The 21,210-nt window shown below is 40.3% G+C and overlaps 1 protein-coding gene across 1 annotated transcript in view; it reads right to left on the bottom strand.

Moving 5' to 3' along the window:
• Positions 1–4,552: 4,552 nt before the first annotated feature.
• The window catches only part of LOC114568534 (venom phosphodiesterase 1), a 50,983-nt gene continuing 34,325 nt past the window's right edge, over positions 4,553–21,210 (bottom strand). The window contains exons 18-24 of the mRNA XM_028598150.1: positions 17,704–17,749; positions 17,188–17,342; positions 12,386–12,521; positions 9,271–9,348; positions 9,052–9,184; positions 7,125–7,281; positions 4,553–5,490 (exon numbers count right to left, since the gene is read on the bottom strand). Of these exons, the coding sequence (XP_028453951.1) occupies positions 5,317–5,490; positions 7,125–7,281; positions 9,052–9,184; positions 9,271–9,348; positions 12,386–12,521; positions 17,188–17,342; positions 17,704–17,749 (879 nt within the window). The 3' untranslated portion in view covers positions 4,553–5,316. The remainder of the gene's footprint in view (positions 5,491–7,124; positions 7,282–9,051; positions 9,185–9,270; positions 9,349–12,385; positions 12,522–17,187; positions 17,343–17,703; positions 17,750–21,210) is intronic.

The raw sequence follows: 21,210 nt of genomic DNA, 5'->3' as shown, positions 1-21,210 counted from the left end.
TATTTGAAAATGTTTAAAGTGCCCATATAATGCTCATTTTCAGGTTCATAATTGTATTTTGAGGTTGTACCAGAATAGGTTTACATGGTTGAATTTTGAAAAAACACCATATTTTTTGTTTTACTGCACATTGCTGCAGCTCCTCTTTTCACACTGTGTGTTGAGCTCTCTGTTTCAGCTACAGAGCGAGACATCTCACTGCTGTACCATCTTTGTTGGCAGTCGCACATGTGCAGTAGCTAGGTAAGGATCATATCAGCTAGCTAGCTGTTTAAACAACTTCAGCCAACAACTTTCCAAGTTTGTATGCATGTGGAATCACCAAAGACACAAAATAAGCCCCCAAATCCCAGAAAAAGAGATTTTTTTTTTTTCATAATATAAGCACTTTAAGAGGCTTGAAGAGATGAACGTTTTTGTTTTTTCTTGTTTATTTATCTTGGAAATAATCTTCCAACCCTTGAAGAGGTTCCGACCACAGGTATTAGGATTAGCTGCTGAGTGTTTGGGGTGAATGGGGGTAAAAGAGAGAGATTAAATGCTGTGTTTCAACTACATGATAAGTCTCTACTTAATATTATAATCCAAACCATGATCTTTTTCCTTCACTGGTCGTTTTAGTGCCTAAACTTAACTGTTGCCACCACATGACCTGATATGCATATACCCGACTCACTGCGACCCTTTAGTCAGCTGAACTCAACTAGCGACGGCCTGATCGCCTAATTTTGTAGGATACCACATGAATTCATAGCCTGATTAATAGCCATAGCCAGATTCTAGTCAGAATAGGAGTCTGATGCTGCTCCATTGGGCTGTGATTATGAGGCGTGTTCCAAACGAAAACCAGGAAAGAAAATGCCTCTGCACTCAATTGGATAGACCTACAACCAATCAGAGCAACGGATAGACCTACAACCAATCAGAGCAACGGATAGACCTACAACCAATCAGAGCAACGGATAGACCTACAACCAATCAGAGCAACGGATAGACCTACAACCAATCAGAGCAACAGAGTATGTGACGTATGCGCCCCATGTTCTTATCAACCATCGGGGCCAGCTGATGAAATAAACTTTTGCCGAATCCCGTAGGAAGGACGGCAAAAACATCTTCCCGATCGACAAATGCCTTGATGGCGGTTCTCTGTTCCTCTTTTAAAATGAACGATCTGTTGATATCTTCTATAACAGACGCGATTTCAGAATCTACACATCTCAATTCTCCAGCGGCAGCCATCTTTGTTGTAAACAAATTCAACCCGAGCGCTCTTTGGTGACGTGGTTGATTACATTACTGTTGATCATCTGTCCATCATCGTATAAAGCCCGCCCTGACAATTTGATTGGTCCGAACAGCTCGTGTTCGAGCGTAGCTGCTGCACAATGGACCAAGTCCAGACCGAACTTCCCGACCTCAAAGGTTGTGGGCGGGGCTAAGTTCGGCTGGCATCCAGCCTAATGAATTCATACTATAATCGTACAAAGCCGATCATCAGAAAGCGTTGAGGTAAAGTATTGTTTTGTAACCTCTCACAACCTACTCATGTGGGGTGGACTACAGTATGAACTCCAGGTTTAATTGGTTAGAACACTTGTCCCAACTTGACTTGGCGTCTCCTTGTTATGGGATGTCTTGCAGTAACATTACATTACATTACATGTCATGACATGTCATCTAGCTGACGCTTTTATCCAAAGCGATTTACAATTGCTATATATGTCAGAGGTCACACGTCTCTGGATCAACTAAGGGTTAAATATCTTGCTCGGGGACACATTGCTTGATGTATGACAGTGGAATGTGTCATATCCACTGCGCCATCACCACCCAACATCTTTGAAAAGATGACAACAATTGCACTTCTTGAGGTTAACCCTTGTGTGGTGTTCATATTTTTGTTCCACAGCCAATGTTCCCCGGGGTCTGGTGGACACACCACAATATTAGGCTTTTAAATCGATACAGCCATAACAATTTATGTAAAAATACTTAATAGATGTTTACTTTAGCTCAATTACCAATGACATATAGATCATTTATGGTTCATATTTGCCATTTACCCCTGTGAGATCACATTTATGATCATATGATCATTTTTGATCATTATTGGTGCAGGTGAAAGTGCTTGAAATCTAACAATTTTGTAACTTTGTGTGGGAATAGCAGGTGCAGAAAGACAAGGTTTCATAGCACCTACATTTAAATACACTCATACACCTCATAGTTATGTGAAGGGGGGGGTGGGTTGGGGGTGTACCATGGCAGTCATTGAAAATAAGTAATTTTTTCATGTTCTTCACAGAAAATGAGCCAAGGCCAGTGAGTTCGAGTTAGAATAAATAGCATAATTTTTCTTTTAGCAAACATTGAAAATGGGTTCCACAGACCCAAACACCACACAAGGGTTAAATAAGGAGGATCATCCAGCGTGCCAGACTGACTGAACCACACATATCCAATTTAAAGTGTCTCCTGTGACTGTCTATTCAGCAGAAAATATCCCTTTCCCCTCCTGAATACCAGAGCTTGGATTAATTTCCAGAGAATTCTTTATTTTCAACTAACTGACACAGACAAAGATCTATTACTGTCTCATCACCACAGTGTGTTTTTGGTACTATCAGACCACCTACAGTGTTGTGTTTACATACGGGCCTATATATACATATACTGTATAAATAAGTGAATCAACCAGCGACAAGACACTGACACAAACCTGTGTAGAGAAGTAAATATCCAGATATTAACACTGTACATTAGCTTCATCTTGGTCTCATCCATCATGAATGAATGAGTTTGCTGCTAAATCCAAAACACATACTTTTTTCAAACAGGATATAAATATCTGAATAGTTGCTGAGTGACTACTAACCTGTTTTAGGATTTATCTTGGCTTGGTGCATGACTCAGAGGTCATACGAGTCCAATCTTGTTCTTAATACAACACACTGTTAATGTTTGCAAATGTGCTAAGTTAAAGGTAAAATTGACAGACAGCACCAAAGTTTACTGAGGTTTTTTCCTCATTTTCGCACAAACTTAAAATGTATGCCACCAGGAATATTCAAAAAAATGAATTCTAGACATATTGGCTTTATTGCATGCAACATGTTCACTCTACACCCTTAAAGTAGCTTTTCATAATTTCACAATTTGAGATGTTCGACATTCTAATAAGTGCTTGCAAAGATTCTCACATTTCAATAGATTGTTGTGTTACAAAACAGTGTGGCTGCAAAGGGCACTGAAAAATGTAGCCAATTGGCTGAAGTTTAAAAGCTGGGGTCACATAGTGGGGCTTGGGAGGGAAGTATAAAAGCTGCCAGAGGGAACCCTGCTGATCTCTCCCTGCAGAGATCTGAGTAGCAGTTAAACATAGTCCTCATAAATCCACCGGAGTTTAGAACGCCAACACAAAGAAAGCAGAGGGAGACGGGACATGCCAATCCCGGAAATGAAATGTCGTCGATATATATAGACTACTTGTCAGGGACCAAGCAGTATAGGCAAGGACACACGGTTGTTGTTCAGAAAAGTTTAGGCTTTATTTTCGCCAGCCATATCCATTAAAGTTTCAAACAAAAGTACTTAAAATAACAGAACCTGACCTCCAGGGAGACTGGAGAGAGGGGTATATATACACCATGGCTAGCCTACCCCAAACACAAATGGAAGAAAATGTAATTTACTACAATTACCAAGAGCCCTATTAAACCCCACAACCAACCATAAGAAATTACTATAGAAAGAAACACTACCAAAACCCAATATGAATCCAACCCAAACAAATTATCCACATGCTGCTGTGTTGTTAAATATTTTGTAGTCCCCCTGCCCACTGCCAAGAGTTGGTTCCTTCCACTTCCTGTGGTGGAGTATAAAAGGCAGTTTCAAACAACAGCTCTCCCATTGGCAGATGGCTCAGCAGCAGCAGCATGTGGAGAAACCAAAGACGGGTACAAATCACTGACAATTCTAATCAAATGAATACTATTATTAACCAAAATGCATGCACTCAGATTGGAAATGTTAGCTTCATTTGTGAAAAGAATAAACATATCTAAAGAAAATGTGTTTGTGGTTATTTGTAAAAACCAAACCCATTACCCCACTTTAAATGCTGGCGGGTTGGTAGGGCCGTCACACTACCCCAACCCTAATCCATTTACTTCAGTGAGATGCCATTGGTCAAGTCAGATACCAACGCTTACAAACATACATCGGTCTTCTTCCACTGTCACCAAGCGGTCATTCAATTAAAAACAATGTGTAGAATGACACGTCTACTGCGAGAGGTTATTCTACAGTCAAAATGAGATCACTTTGACCGTTTGAAAACTTCAAAATTCTGAATCCCTGCTTGGGTCTAGTTTTCCTTGGAAGTTTGTTCAGTCACAGTGATTGTGCTGATTGATGATTCAAGACGAGGATTTCTACGGAATGTGTTCAAATGTTTCTCTGCAGAGGACGAGATGTGACATTTAGAGCACATGTTGGCTGCTCAGCCTGATATTCATTTATGTTGGCTGTTTGACCAGATCTCTCTCTCTCTCTCTCTCTCTCTGTACAATCAGCCAAATACATGCAAAGAATCTCTGTTTTCTTAGGTTTGTCCCGAACCCAGGAGGGGGTTAGTTACATTGATTTATCCAAACAAATGTGATTGGGGGGAGGCCAAATAAAACAGCACTTTACCGTTAGCTAGTGTGGGTAGCAAGCCATATCATAGCGGGGGGGTATTAATCATTATATCAGTTAATCTATGAAAACAAAGAATCTGGCTGAGGTCTTATTTGTTCCTGTAACCCTTACCATCCTCCTCATGGTCTAACAATGCAAGCGGGGGAGGCTGTGTCCTGTTTAATTAAAATATTTATTAAAAATAAACATTTGGTTGATTCAATTGTTTCACTATTTGTTGGTCTAAAATCTTGGATGACTGATTGTTGAATTTCAGCCAAAGTTTCCCATCACGATCTGATGATCTAAAGCCTGAAAACCGAGCCAAGAGGAGGTGCAAATATACAAACATTTGTAAATAGTTTTCTGCTTAAATACCCATTCTGTCCGTTTGGGTTATGCATGAATCAACCCCTTAAATACAGGATACAAATCATGACAATAGGAATATAATAAGAAGAATTAATATTACAAAAAATTGAAAAGCAAATAAACAATGTCACTATGTTGGAAAATCGATACCTCCAGTCCAGTGTTGGCGAAGTGATAATACAATTTGAGACTACGGACTCAACCCTTTTACAGATATTGAATATTCGTCGTGGCGATTTCTTGTGGAAAAGAGCCGTTTCATTGTTTCCTGTGAATGGCGGCTGTGGGGCGGGTCTTCATCCTCAGCAGCTCCGGGATTGGCCGACTGCTGCCCTGGTAAAAATCCAACCCTGTGATCCACTCGACGTCTCGGACTCGTGATTGGTGGAACCACATGAGATCCTCGACCCAATGGGATTCGGCTTGTGAACTCTGTCAATGCAAAATAAAAAGTGACCAAAACATTTCAAATTGGATAGGTCAACTAATTGTTTGCTGGGGGACATGTCCCCCGCATTTACCCTAACCCTAACACATCTGAGCTGATTTGAAGGCACCATTAGATCACTGTATATGATAGAATAGTGTGTCAGAGGCCACCAAATGTGGCCTATTACGGGCAAAAAGTTCTCCGGGCAGGCATGCCCCTGGACACCCCTAAACTGGTTCAATGTTAGCAGGTCTCCCATTGGGCGAGATGCGGCAGTAATACAGTATGGAACGGTTTATGGAAACGTCAGCGTTTCCATCAATCATACATGAATATATCATACATTCATCAGTCTACATGAACATGTAGACTACTTGGAATCCGCGATTTGGAAGGACAAATGGTGGAGGCTCTTTCAATAAAAATGTGTCTGTCCCCCTCACTTGTGAAATTATGGCTACGCCCCTGCCTGCTATGGCTGCATCTCACCTTGGCGTAACAGTTCTAATGTCTCTTCACCACCTGGTTTGTCCAATTAAACCTCTCAGCAAGATCTGGATTTCGTTGACTTTGTTCAAGAAGTGCTGGCCGGATTACCAGAAACCTTCACATAGATATTCTTGGTCCCCAGAGGATGATTCCATGTAGGTAGACCCAGAATACCCAGATGATTTATCTCAATGTTGTTGGTAATCTCCTGACCTTTCTTATAGGACTGCCATTAAACCAAACTTTGTACTTCATCTCTAGAAATATACCGGACGGTCTAGGCATCCTTAGGTTCTTTGATGTTCCAGTAGTAAAGCTTCTTTTTTCTTTCTTTGTTTCTTACTACCTTTCCTATCCCTCGATAATTAATGTAAAAAATGTTTATCTTGGGGCGGCCTGTAGCTCACCCAGTAAGAGCGTTTGCCCCATGTAGGCTGAGTGCTGCAGCGGCGCGTGTTTGAATCTGATGAAGTGCTAACCTTTGCTGCGTGTCATCCCCCCTCTCATGTCTATCCACTATCACTGTCTAAATAAAGGGGAAAAAAAGCCCCAAAAAAGTTCTCTTTAAAAAAAGAAAATGTTTATCTTGCCTTGGCTTTGAGTTATGAGAGTTTACCAGAAGCTGTCAGCCTCTTATCCTTTTTGCACGGTGCTTCTGTCGATTTTCAATTCATGCATAAGGGAGTATAAGTAGATTTAAGTTTTTTAATGTGAACAATTGCCATCCAATTTACAATTCACTAAGCACATGCATGCTGTCAAAAGGGATGAACCCTCCTGAATTTGATTAACTCTAACTTGTCATTGTGTAGCAACACAGGCTCTAGAAATCTAGAAGTCTAGAATCTAGAAGTCTCGTGGTAAAATGAACGTGGAAAGTCCAGTGTAGCACTAGCAGGAAATTCAGTCTCAACCAAGAATGGGCAAAGGACTGACAGAAACAACATCGTTAGTGTCAACAAATGGGAAGATCGTCACCCAGGAGGAAACAGGAGACAGTGCTGCTTTGTTCAGGAGCAGTCACCAGGAAAGGCAGTTTCATGCTCAGTCATACAAAAAGGTTCAGCTTAATAAATGAATGACCCATTATGAGAAGGCACTGAAGAGTCATCTTGAATTGGAAATGTGTGACGGTGTGGTTTCTTACTTTGCAGCTTTCTGAGTTGTCGTGTCTGTGAGGCAGCAAGAAGGACACGGTCTGCAGCCCGCCGGCACAGGTGGTCACTGGCTGGGCCGAGTCCCCGCAGCTGGTTAGCACAGCAAAGTAATGTGTGGGGATCGGGATGTTTGTTCCGGACACAAACCTGGAGTCGCACAAAAAAAAAAAAAAAAAAAGTCTTATGCTGCTCCAAACAGCCTCATTTCTTCAGAGTTCAGGTTTTCCTCCAGATGTTGAACAGGGGTTGGCTCCGATTCAACATTAGGAGCATTAGTGAGGTCCAACACAGATGTTAAGTGATAAGGTCTGGCTCGCAGCCGGTGGCGTAATGTAACTAAGTTCATTTACTTAAGTACAAATTTGAGGTACTTGTACTTTTGTCTTTTCATGCCAATCTACTTCTACTCTGCTACGTTCCAGAGAGAAATATTGTCCCTTTTCCTCCGCTACATTAGTCTGACAGCTTTAGTGACTTTACAAGTTAAGATTTTTGCACACAAAACACATGTAGTTTATAAAATATGATGTTTTAATATTAATTAAACTACCCAACAATATAGCGGCCTACAAGTCCAGCTGACGTGATTAGACCATTAAACACACAACTGTTTGGATCCTTTACTCTTTCTAAAATGTGAGGATTTTTCTGCATCGAGTACTTTAACTTTTAATACTTTGTACATTTTCCTGATGATACTTACATACTTTTACTTAAGTAACATTTTCAGTGGAGTATTTTTACAGTGTGGTTTTGGTACTTTTACTTAGGTAAAGGATCTGAATACTTCTTCCACCGCTGCTCACAGTCTAGTTCATCTCAACAGGCGTGTCGTGTTCTTCCACACCAAACAGGGAAACACATTTTGTGCATGGGGCACGTTGTCATGTTGAAACAGGAAAGGGCCAAACACAGACTGTTGACACAAAGTTATAGCCTAGCATAGTCTAAAATAGCCCTGTATGCTGTAGAGTTATTCAAGAAATTGTCCCTTATGAGAACCGCAGCTCGCGCTTGGTTGGCCGGTGGAAATAGCAGTGCCCATCACGATGGCTAGAAACATCGGAGAGATTCAGCCATAAGTGGTTGGGCATCCGTCAGACCCTGACTGAGACGAGGAGTCGGATTCAGACTAAACAAGAGCCAAAACCTGACTTTGATGACTACTTGTTGCATTTAAACCTAATCATAGAACTGTGTAGAAAGTCAAAGCAAATAAATGATGGAATTCATGAGAAAATGTACTGAGTGGGCTCCAGGGATGAATAGAAAACATTCCTTGTACCTTTTTAAACCCCGTGGATTTAGTAAAAATGTCACAGTGGAGCACAAATCAAGGCTGTTTGTATTGAAAACGAAGAAACAGTATAACCCCCAATTTCCATGGGCTGCGGAACGGCGGCGGAGTCATTAGGTTTCCATTAAAGTCAATGTATGTATTTCTACTGGCTGCATAACGGCTGCGTTCCGACTCCGGCACAGAGAGCTCCGCAGCAATTTAGCACACGGCAGATAGTGCGGGACAGGAAGTCGAGCACAGAAACAAAATAAAACATCCGGTTAATTTTCAAAATAAAATACACCGTGCTCACGGCGGATCATATTTCCCTGCACTACACTTTGAAAACACAGCACAGAGCTGTTTCCCCTCTACTCCTCTGGATGGAAACAAACTGCTGTTGCTTTTGTGGTTCTGTTCTACATGAATTCGCGAGAACTTGTGGGTCCTCGTGACTACAGTTTTGAGTCATGGCCACAGCCGTGCAGCAACAAATCCGGACCTGGTGGGTATCAACGGACGGCGGAGCACGCGGCAGACACGCAGCGGAGCCGGTCCGCAGACGTTCTGCATTCAGTGGAAATCCGGACTAAGGGGTAATGGTAACGTTATCAGTTGAACAAGAAAATGAAACTTACTGCTGGATCTGCTCTGGAGTGTCGTATTGGCCGTCATGGTTGTAATCGAAGGCCGGGCCCGTCACCACATTAATGCCGTTGTAGATAGAGGCATATTTCTTTAACAGCGTGCTGTAAAAATAGTCCCAGATCTCTAACAGAGGAGAGAAGATTAAATTCACGGGAAAAAGGGGAAGTGGTGCAGTATAGTTTTTGCCGTGATATTAACCAGAAACTTACTCTTGAACTCGGGGTACATTGGCACCACGTTACTCATTACGAGAGTATCGTACTGCTGGTCCGCTGTCGCATTCGGATCTGCAAGAACAACGACAAACAGTGATTTTTTGTTGTTGTTTTTAGATGTGGTAACATGTGCTAACTGAATGTGTAAAGACAGAAGGTATAACCAGCAGGTGATGTGTTCATTTTTAACAGGGGGGGGATGGATTTGTTCGTTTCGTTCACCCCATGAACAACTCTTTCGGTTCTGTATTTTTTAATACCACCCGCCCTAGCTACTGTATATAGTTTAGAGAATATTATAAATCCAAGACGAAACTGATAGGAGGGCGAAAAAAAGACAGGATTACAAATCCATCTTTTACTTCAGCTCCATGGACAGCGCCATGGATTTCTAAATACACAGTCAGCGAGTACTGAATATTTTCGGAGCTGTGGTCTGGGCCGTAGATTCTAACTTGCACAAACTTCTGTCACGTTTGTGAGTGTTCTGTATATGTTCTGTGTCCTGTCTTATTTTGAAGTCTGTCTTTTCTCCCTAGTCTTGTCGGGCTTTACTTCCCGTCTTGTGTTCTTCCGCCTGTTTGATTGCTCTCGTCTCCACCAGGGTGCTACGGGGGAGCTTGGCTGCCCTTAAGACATGGGCTCCCCTTAATAAGACATGATTTTTTTAATTTTGGGGGTCTCTAAAAATATTTACAATGTGTCACCTTGATATGCAATTTCAGTTTTGTGTAATGTGATCATCGTGGATTATTATGTGTAAAATTGCAAAAATATCATTAATTCATGCATGACGGGGATTGAAATCTAAATCACTTCAATGAAGATAACTATACATGCTGTTCTTCGTCTATAAACGTTGGAGGCCATTAATCCGCGCGCAAAGTCCTTGAAATCCATTCTGCAATTAGCATCATATAGCCATGGCAAAAAGAAAAGAATGATTGATTTTGGTTTTACTGAGAAATTGTGTAGCGATGACGTTAATAGCGCGACCAATTCACCTACTGCAAGCCCTGCGTCTGGGTCCCTCTATCAGTGTGTCCAGCACAGGAAGTAGACATTCCCTCTTCTCTGTTGGAGTATGTGTTATCCCTTTTACTGAAAATACACTAATCATGGTTATAAAAAGGACTTATTGAGGTCTGTTTCCATCATTGTGACCAGCTGCACTGTGTCACTTTGACATTAATGAGAGAGAGAGAGAACAAGAGCATCAGTTCTGTAAAAACCAACAGTTCCCTTCCAACAACCGACAGCTGGTGATTAGTGATGATAAGGGAGCCCAATGAAAGTGGTTAGTTTAGTTTAGTCAGGCTACAAGGTCGACTACACCCCGACAATCTCTTCCTGTGCTACTTGATGTCAAACTGTGAGATATGGAGCAGAGGAATCCAGGTCATTTCGAGAGAAGAGAAAGCACCACAACTGCAGCCAACTCATTAATTCTCTTTTCCCATCATCAGCCCTGCAGTGTATAAAATATCATACTGGCCTACTGCCATCCACTCTGTGTCAGCTTTTGTATTGTCTTAATGCATTAGCCTTCCAGCCATTGTTTGAATCAATTAGGCTACAATAGAGTAGAGTGGGCCAGCTGACTAATCAGAGCCGACTGGGCTTTCTGGGCCAAGAGCTCAGACAGAGCGTTTCAGACAGAGGCGCTGCAGCAATGGCCAGTATGAGAAACCTCAAAGCATTTAACCAATTGCAGTGGGCCCCAAGAGTACAGATATGATGCTGAAAAGGAGTATAATAGGGGCTCTTTAACCCGTTTATCATCAGAGCCTTTACATAAAAGGATTGTCTCTCTATTCAGTGAGCAATAAACGTTACCATCGCACAAAACATCACTTTAAACTACACTCTATAGACTTTGTATTTTGTATTGGACGCTTCAGAAGAACTTGAACTACAGCCCAAAAACTTAAAATACATTAAAAGTGAGTGTAGAGTCTGCTCATTTGCATCGAAATAGCTATAAGAATGGGATGCAATTAATGTGAACCTGCACCCCCGAGTGTGGTGAAAATCGGTTCATTACAATTTGCAGATACTGTGCAGAGTGACTTCCTAAATTCCCTAGCAACCATTTCTTGTCGTCATAGTGCAAATGTCTGGTGTAGAGAATCGTGTGGAATTTTGCTAAAAAGCAGATAAGGTCCATGTAACAAAGTGGAAGTGTATTTTCCCAGCAGGAGATGAAGACAGGCAGATAGCAGCGGCCTTTTAATTTCCTGTTTTGTGATCAAAAATTGGATTTCCTGAGAAACTCTGGCCAAAATCCAATTGACCATACCAATGCATTTTTCCAATGTCCTACTTTGCATGCAGCAGATAGGTTAAGGTAGTGATAGTCTTGCTACTAGGATGTACAGTGCTACGATAAAGCCAGGGCACCATCATGACATCAGACCATGGCTGCATCTCAATATAGAGTCCTTGAACATCACAACAGGTAAGGACAGCGTTTTTCCTGTTTGTGTTATTTAGGAAAGGGATTTACAATTAAATATATTTAAAAAAAAAAAAAAAAAAAAATATATATATATATATATATATATATATATATATATATATATAAAAATAAGGTTACACATTCTACAACATAATGTGAAAAATGAACAGCAAAAAATACCAAAAAACTAAAAAAGAAATTAAAATTACAGAAAAACCTGTGAAAAGTCTGGGAAAGTAACACGTATGATGAAATTGTGCTGTTGGACAATAAGGAGGTGTATCATGGGTAAAAACACAGTGTTGGCGTGCGGGAAACACTGATGGACCACTACAACCACAGCTGTGTAAGAAATAGTTTTGAATTTACACATCTCAGATGAATGTGTTATCATTTCTGTCCTCTGGGATGGGGATAAGCTAAAATTCTACGGAAGAGGATTTAGATAAGCGTGTGAAAGAGAGATAGAGGAAATGAGTGTAGCAGTTTTGTGATGCTCTGATCTTTTTTGAGCAGTAGGAAAAAAAAAAAAAACATTCTTGTGTCAATAAACGTGTGTGACATGTGTGAGCACATAAAGCAGAGGGGACCAGGGGGACCACGGGGACCTGGATGTTAGTTTTGTGTGAGGTGGAACCTGATGAGGCGTACTGAGAGAGTACAGGAAGGCGTGCGTCAGGTTCTCAGCAGTGTTGTACTGGTCACATCTGGGACTCTGGGACTCTGGGAGTCTGACATCAGCCCTCAAACAGTTTGGCGTCACTAGTGGCAACGGGTCCAGGTTCATCTACGAGAATGGGAAAACCTACGCTTTAGTCATAATTACAGTGATAAGCTCCAGACGCGATTTCACACCAACAATTTCATGTCCTATCTTTATTTACGGTTTGGTTTTATATGCCGACGTTTTGAGAGACCACAACTATGAAGAAGCTGTGGTCTCTGGATTGTGATCTATTTTCCTATTTTCCCTGAAAACATCCATGAAACCATATTTGTTTGTGCAAAACCGTCAGGCTTGGTTGGCACAATTTATGTTTCAAAGGATTCAATCAGTTCCATGATATTGAACGTTTAAGACAACAAGGACCAATGAGTCCTGGAACCGATTTGGATAAAATCATAACAACATTTACTGGGCTTGCATGTCAACAGATCCATCTCCATGACAAGTGGGAAAACTTCATCTGCTGATGAAGACTGTGTGAAACGCCTTTTAAGCACCAGAAAGCTAGTGATTGGACCTTGACTATCGTCTGTAGAAATTGGGAACAATCATTACTAAGATACTATAGCCACTCATTTATTTATTTTTACAGTAAAGTGATACTGATATTTTATTTATATACTGCAGATTCTTGAGCTTTAAGTTTTTTGTTTTTTTTCTCGTTATTCCATGTCTGTCCCATATCTATTGGCTGTTGTATTGGTCCAGTTTTTAAGTGCATCACTGACTACGTTTACAAGCAGCCAATAACCCGTTCAAAACCGGAATATTAGCAATAACCCGGTCGCGCACGGCCATGTAAACACCGGCAAAAACCTGAATATGCTCATATTCCGGTTTTTAAAAACCCGAATATGCTACCTGGGTTACCCCTTTTCTAACCCGAAATTTTGGTCATGTAAGCGCATATCGGCATATCCCCATCAAAAGGAACATTGATTTATGTTCTGCGCATGTTCTATTCGCAAGGAATCTTGGTCTTTTGAGTAGAGGAACTTCTTGCATGCGCCAGAAAACATAGTTATAATAATAATGATATACTATAATAATATATATATATATATATATGTCAATGCAGAAAACCTGCGTGCAGTATACCAGAAGTAAACAAGAAGTAGAGGTAAACATGGCGAGACGCAGCACAGCACCACACTTTTGGAGCGAGGAGGAAACCAATTTCTTTATTAGTGTGGTGAAAACCATGAATATAATGTCTTTTGTTGACGGCAGAAAGTAACGAGATAGTGAGATTTATAAGAACATGACCGAAAAGTTATTGCGTCTTAAGGTTGTCCGTACGTCCAGACGCTAACCGTGCATCGCCGTTTACATCGGGATATTGCCAATTGATTATAAATTCCATGTATACAGGAGTAACTCTCTCTGCTCACGCATGTAAACAGGTTATTCCGAATGTTTCAGAAACACGAATAGTGACCTTAACCCGACCATAACCCGAAAATTGACAGCTTGTAAACGTAGTCACTTATGGTCGTCTTTTACTCAATGAATGCATTGATACATTGTTTTTTAATCTAAAATAATGGCCTGCATTTATATATTTCTACCTTACTAGACAAAGCGCTTTACAATTTGCCTCTCATTCACACTATAGCCCGACCGATATATCGGCGGGCCGATATTATCGGCCGATATTAGGCATTTTCTAAACTATCAGTATCGGCATTTATAATGGCAGATACATTATTATTATTTTTTTTTTTTATATTCCTACCCTGGTGGCAACACTCGTGTTTAACCCTTTAAAAGGTCCAATATGTAATATTTGTACTGTAATAAATCCAAAAATGACACCAATGCCTTATCAGATATTTAGGAAACATGTTAAACTGAAATACTATCTTTTCTGACAACAATGCTAATGTCAGTATTTTTTCTTTTTGAAATTTACATTCCGTGACGGAATTTATGTTTATGTTTTGATCTGTGTGTTGTTATCAACGGCCCAGTTTGACAGGCAGGCCGGGTTGCCAGATATACCTGTAAAAACGTAAACCCAGCGCGCTACAGCTGTAACGGTAGTACAGCCATGAAAGCAGCAAACAAACGAACAGGATCAACGGAGATAGATTCTACATGACAAGAAAAAAAGAAAACAGCATGTTTCTAATTTAGTAGTTTAATCTAGTTGCGTGACCAGAGACGTAACAACACCCTGGTAAATATTGGAGATGTATTTGAAAGATGGAGACAGCTTAGATCCCAAAAGGACGCAGAGTTGGCTTATTTCCTCCTGAACAGGTAAGCATTAGCTTCAGGCTAATTTATCACAGCTACTAGGGATGGGCATTTTTTTGTCATTTCAACATTTGTGTACTCACATTGAATTATATAGCTAGAGTACCCGAGTTGGTTACTTGCAAAAACAATTGAGACATAGCCAGTAAAGTGATCCCGACTGGTCCTGGCTAACGCCGCCATGCTAACCCTGCTAACGTTACCGGAGGAAGCAGCCCATGGCTGTTTACAGCGTGTAGCCTCTTCAGCGGCTGGAGCCGACAACGGTGAGTTATTTTAAGCCACGAGAGGGAGGGCTGTAAATCGGAAAGAGAGGACTGTGAGTTTGCAGTGTGTTTAGCGATTGTTGCTGTAATTCTAAGCCAATGAAGTGTGTTCCGTCGGCAAGGTAGTGGTATTTTTAGCGTTTCGTATTGTAATTCTAAGCCGAGGAAGTGTGCCTGACTGGCTTGTGGAGAGGACAGTGAGGTTGTTGTGTTTTTAGCGGTTCATACTGTCATTTTAAGCCGAAAAAGTGTGTCTGTCAGTTGGTTACAGAGCTCTGCGTGAGCACGGGCTTTTATGACTGTCAATATAGCCAGCATCTACCGTTAGCTACTCTGCTGTGCTGTGGAGTAATGTCTGGCTATGTGAGACTAGCATCTACCGTTAGCTACTCCGCTGTGCTGTGGAGTAATGTCTGGCTATGTGAGACTAGCATCTAACGTTAGCTACTCCGCTGTGCTGTGGAGTAATGTCTGGCTATGTGAGACTAGCATCTACCGTTAGCTACTCTGCTGTGCTGTGGAGTAATGTCTGGCTATGTGAGAAAAGCGTCTAGCAACATTGTTGTGAATGCTGCGGTCTCAGCCTGGCAAACCCCGTGAACTTCGAGTCTGGGCAGGAGGGGGCGGGGGAAACGACTCTCCAGTATTTTGAATTGGTAGTGCAGTAACTATTTTAACCGCTAGCTGCCAGTATTACACACAATATTACATATTGCACCTTTAAGTTTCATATCTTAAGTTTGTATTTTTATACATTTTATTCATCAGAACTTTAATATATTTTGATGTTCCTCTGTTCTGTTGTGACAATAAAACAAACACGTTTATCTTTAAATTGCATAATCATATTATTTTAGTGAGGACTCATAAATAACTACAGATAACTAATGTTAGGGAAATCTGTTTATGTTTGTTACGCGTTTCTGGAAATCTGAAATATACTGTATCTGGCTTCTCTACCCCTTTAAAATATTTTTAATGATGGAGTCTAATCCCCAAAGACTACATTTTATATTATGACAATGTACAATAAATCTTTGCATATCTGCAACGAAGTCTCTCCTGATTGAAATGCTGGTAAAATATGCAAGTGGCTGTTCACTTAACAGCCCAAAAAACCCCTATGGTAAACTTTTGAGTGGCTGGTAAAATTTGAACCCTGCACCTGAGCCACAGGCACCCCAATATCGTATAATGTGAATTTGTGTAATTTGTGAATTTGAAAAAAAATAAATGTATGTTTAATTAAATCCACAGCAAACCTGACGACATATAACAGATTTCTACTGCATTTCTATTCCTCTGGTTATTCTCTTTCCTCTATTTGAAAGATGTGTGTCATTGGCCGACAATATCCTCGTGGGAAAAATGCCGTAGCTGTTGACTCACGACATACTCTACTGTGATTCCCAAATCCCATGATTCAAACAGGAACTACCAAACTGTTGATGCATGAACACTCATTACTACTAAATCTTAAGGACAGAGACACCTGTTCTATCCAAATGTGACCCATACAGAACCATCCAATCATCATGAGTTACAAGAAATCTGATGAGCAGTCCACTAGGATTTGGGTTAACTTGAGATTGTGCACGGGTCATCCTTTGCACAAAGCCCTGACATCATGTTATTCCTTTAACAATGGACATGTATATCACCATGTGTAGTTTCATAGGATTCCAATTTAAAACTTTAAATTTAATTGAATTACTAAAATCAAAGTATTTCTTCTATGCCATAGTGATCGCCGACTTTTTCAACAGCTCTGGTTCCCAAAGTTATTTTAAATTTTTTTATTATTGTCTCCAATAACGTTTCATAAAATGCTTGTATAAAATGTCGTCATGGTTGTGTATGTTTCAGTTTCCTGTTTTATTTTGGTAGTCTGTTTTTCTCCCGTGTCATGTCTTGTTTTACTTCCTGCCTTGTGTTTTCCCGCTTTTGTGATTGTCTGCCCCGCCCTGATGTGTTTCACCTGTTCCTGAGCCCTCGTGTCAATGGCCTTATGGATTGTGGGTAGTGTAGAATTTCTCCGTGGGATCGTGATTTAAACACGTTTTTTTTACAACATGGTTGATTGCATACGGACTTCTGGCTTCTACGGGAGCAGAAACTTTCGTTTCACAACATTCGGAGCTCGGGGTCAGTCTACCTCGGGTGGTTTAGATTTAATAAAAAAAATAAAAAAAAAACCTTACTGGCTTGTCCATGGTGAAGGAGCTCCACAGAGGCATCAGTGCTTTGTGGCCGTAGGCGAGGATGAATCCCTCCTGGTGGAGGACGCAGTAGGTCTGGTCACGCTGCAGCATCTGGGGGCGACCAAACAGCAGGTGCTTCTTCTCTGCCGTGGACTCTGAAAGCAACCAAAAAGTGCACTTCCCTTTTACTTTGTCCAATCAGTGGCATTTTGATAAAGCTGGAAATCAGCAGGGGGGAGGGGGACAATGCAAATTGCAAAAAATTCATTTCAAATATTGTGGAGAAATGTATGAAAGAAAACACACATGAGAATGATCAGTGCAAGCGGTTTCCTCAAAGTGCATTCAGTTGGGATATCGCGGGTAATAATTGAAAAGATTAGTGGCAAAGATTTTGAGGAGCTGATATGGAATCCAAAAATCTAGAAAATAAAAATGACAAATGACAGATCCTGGAGGCATTTTAGGGACAGAAGACGTTTCTTGAAAGCACAAAGGGCCTGCGAACTTCCTCACCTTCTTCTGCTGTCAGATTCAGACGCGCGTTGATAGCGTTTCCAGTCTAGAGAGAGAGAGCGAAAGCAAAAGATATTTTGTTAACGAAAATAAGTGGAAGTCTATCTTCCATCTGTCAGAGGTGTTCTTCGTCCTGCCTCTGTCTTTATCGTCAGCATTTGTTTCCACATCTGAGTAATGGATTCATTGAGATTTCTGAATTGTTCGCCAGATGTGGTGTCGGTCTCACTTTATTTCCATCGGTTGTTGTTCGCTACATTTTCCAGGTTAAATTGATTGGATCCACACAGAGATCTTCAATAGCGGGGTTCAACCCCCTCCAGGGGATCCTAAGAGTTACAGCAGGGGGGGGCACCATATTATTAGCAAATAGAAATCTGCCTTTTTGTGAAAAAAACAAACACACATTGATGATAGGCTTACTGGCCCAATTTAATCCTAAAAATGTCGGTCCGTCTCAGTTACGGGGTCCTTGGCCGAAAATTTTTTGAACACCCCTGCTCTAGGGGGAGATGATCCCAGCAGCCAAATTATTTCCCTAATCTGGGGTTTTGCAGAATCTCTACTTAATGGACGTACTTTTATGGCGATGGGGTTGGGGAAAATGTCACTTCGAGTGCATGAAAAAACAGCTACTAAAGAGCAGAATATCTGCCTTTTAATCCATTTTCAGATGATCTAAGATCTAAGAGGTCAAAAGTAGCAGCTTCAGTTTGTAATATGTCAGCAACGTGGCATTTAGTCATTTGTAGACCGACAGTCCAACACAGTCTCACTCCCTACTCGTCAAATGTATGACGCATGGTCAAGAACCCTGGCGTCAAGTTTCAACGAAAGAGGTGTACCCTTGACGTTATTTTTCGACAGGGGGTCCGTCTCATGTTATTCCCTCACCGTCAAATACCGACGAAAGAAAAAACGAAATCTGTGACAGTTATTATTGGTATTTTTAGCCCAATAACCACTGTTTTAATTATTATTCATTATATATCTATATATATATATATATATATATATATATATATATATATATATATATATATATATATATATATATATATATATATCTCATTATTCATGAGATATTATCATAGTTTATATGTATTTATTTTAATGTTATTATTTCGGTCTATTTTGCTCAGGGAAGCTGGGTTGCTTTTTTGTTTATTTATATTTTTTAAACTATAACGCTACATCTATCAACATTTATTTAGCTGTTATCATGGTATGCATTTTTTATTTTAATAATATTACTTTGGTTGTATTACCGGTGAAAAATTACAGTACATGCTGTAATACAGAACATTACGATATGACCCGAGCTGGACGCATTCAAAGCCGATGTCCCCCAATGCAATGCGGCCATTCATTTCAAAGAATCGGGCAGCGATCAGCTGGTCTTTAACGCCACGATCGCTTCAATATACATATATACAGTCAGTGGTTGTGTCACCAGCAACAACACGTTGCTCAGTTTTGTTCCAGTAAGTTATGAACCATAATAACGTTTAAACAAATCCGCGGGAAACTCCGGAAGTGACGTAGTACGTCCCGCTCAGCGGATAAGATGATACAAATATATAATATTCGTAATATTGATGTTTTTTTCTAACGTTGCATTTGAGGAGTTAACCAATAAAGAAAGCAATAATAATAAAATACAGTTTCATGGATTTGTCTCATGTAATGTGTGCTCGGCCGGCCGCCCACGTTTAAACGAATCCGCGGAAGTGACGTAGTACGTCCCGCTCAGCAGATATGAAGATACTTTATTGTCCCCAATAAAGTTGAAACAAATCCGCAGAAGTGACATAGTAATTCCACACCTCATCTGTGAAAGAATGTTTCACGTTGTACGTGAGAATTTACACAATAAAATACTAATAATGAAAAGATTGTGTTTTATATTTAGCACTTTGATTTGCCTTATATATACTATATCAAAAAACAGTTGAGTGTTTTGAAATACAGCCTAATGGCTTGTTTGACTAATTTGCATTTGTTTTGACTTGTACTGTTGTGAAAAACAATAAACTATGTACAAAGAGAAGCATTTCTTATTTTATTTTCATAGTTATTTAAAAACGCAATTTTCAAATTTTGCAGTTGATGAATATTAATAGCAAAGACTAAAGGGGAAAAACATGAGTATATTTATGTGTGGAACTTAGTTTGATTTAAAATCACACTGCATTATTAGTTGTTTTAAATAAATGACTTTTTTTGAATTATCAATTTATGGTAGGCCTAACATATTAATTATTATATTCAGAAGATGATCCTCACATCAATCACCGTGGTTACAGCTTGTAGCCATAGCCTTTACTGAGACTACCTTTTCAAAATTAAGAAGGGACTAGTTTTAGGAAGCATTTTCAGGAAATTAAAAGGATAAGCAGATTGTTGCCGAGGTTTTTATTCACAGAGTAAGATGTATATAGCTTTGTTTGGGTATGTGTACATATACAACGTGTGTTTTGGCATTTTTGGCACACTTCTACCTTAGCTGAGAAAAGGGTCATGACATGGGTCAGAGCAGTGTTCTCAACCTCTTTTTTCTTTCGTCGGTATTTGACGGTGAGGGAATAACATGAATGTCTATCTGATGGACCCCCTCGTCGAAAAACAACGTCAAGGGTACACCTCTTTTGTTGAAACTTGACGCCAGGGTTCTTGACCATGCGTCATACATTTGACGAGTAGGGAGTGAGACTGTGTTGGACAGTTAGAGCCACAATTGTGTTCTGTGACGCACTGGGTGTCAAGAAGAAGTCTGTAATGTGGGATGCTCTTATTAAGGAGTTGTTATTTTTGAGCAGATGAAACAGGAAACCGGACCTCTGTAATGTATTCTCGGTCTTAGTGCTGAAAAAGGCACGATTCCAAATATGCCGCAGATTCCAGAGGCTGATTTCACAATCACAAGACTTTGGCTTGCATTAACTAGTTGGCTTTTAGTTGGCTGGTTTTTGTTTCTGGAATATGGAATATGGACAAAAAAAAAACTACAGTAGCAACAACATCTAGTGAAACCAGTTGTATCTCCTCTGACTCAGAAAATTACCCTGGTAACGTCATGCGGGGATATCTTGGCTTCACTCGAAGAGCTGTGTGAGAGATGTGGAAATAATTAGGTAGGGAGGACTTGATTAAAGAAGCAGATACAGCATTTTTGTAGCTTGACCCATACGTACTGCGGACTAAAAGTCAGGATGTCCTAACCTTTTTTATTTTGCATGATAAAAAGACTCATAAGGTGCATACTAAATCACTGGAGTCCCCCCTTTAAAACCCACAGTTGACAGTAGCTTTAAGAAAAGGTTAACAAATGTGGTAAATGATGCTTCGAGATATTCAAAAGAAAAACTAGTCGGTGCCACTGACTTTTTTTTTTTTACCATGAAAATGCTGCTCTCGGGTCAGTTGTGTGAATGTGAAACCAGGTCTGTTATTCTTCAAATTCTGTTTAAGGTAGGAGGAGGTTGAGGTTATGTCTGTGTTCACGAT

The sequence above is a fragment of the Perca flavescens genome, chromosome 14, assembly GCF_004354835.1.
Source record: "Perca flavescens isolate YP-PL-M2 chromosome 14, PFLA_1.0, whole genome shotgun sequence".
NCBI classification, from domain to species: Eukaryota; Metazoa; Chordata; class Actinopteri; order Perciformes; family Percidae; genus Perca; species Perca flavescens.
Note: the sequence above shows the minus strand (reverse complement) of the source record. Positions and strands in the feature narration are given on the sequence as shown.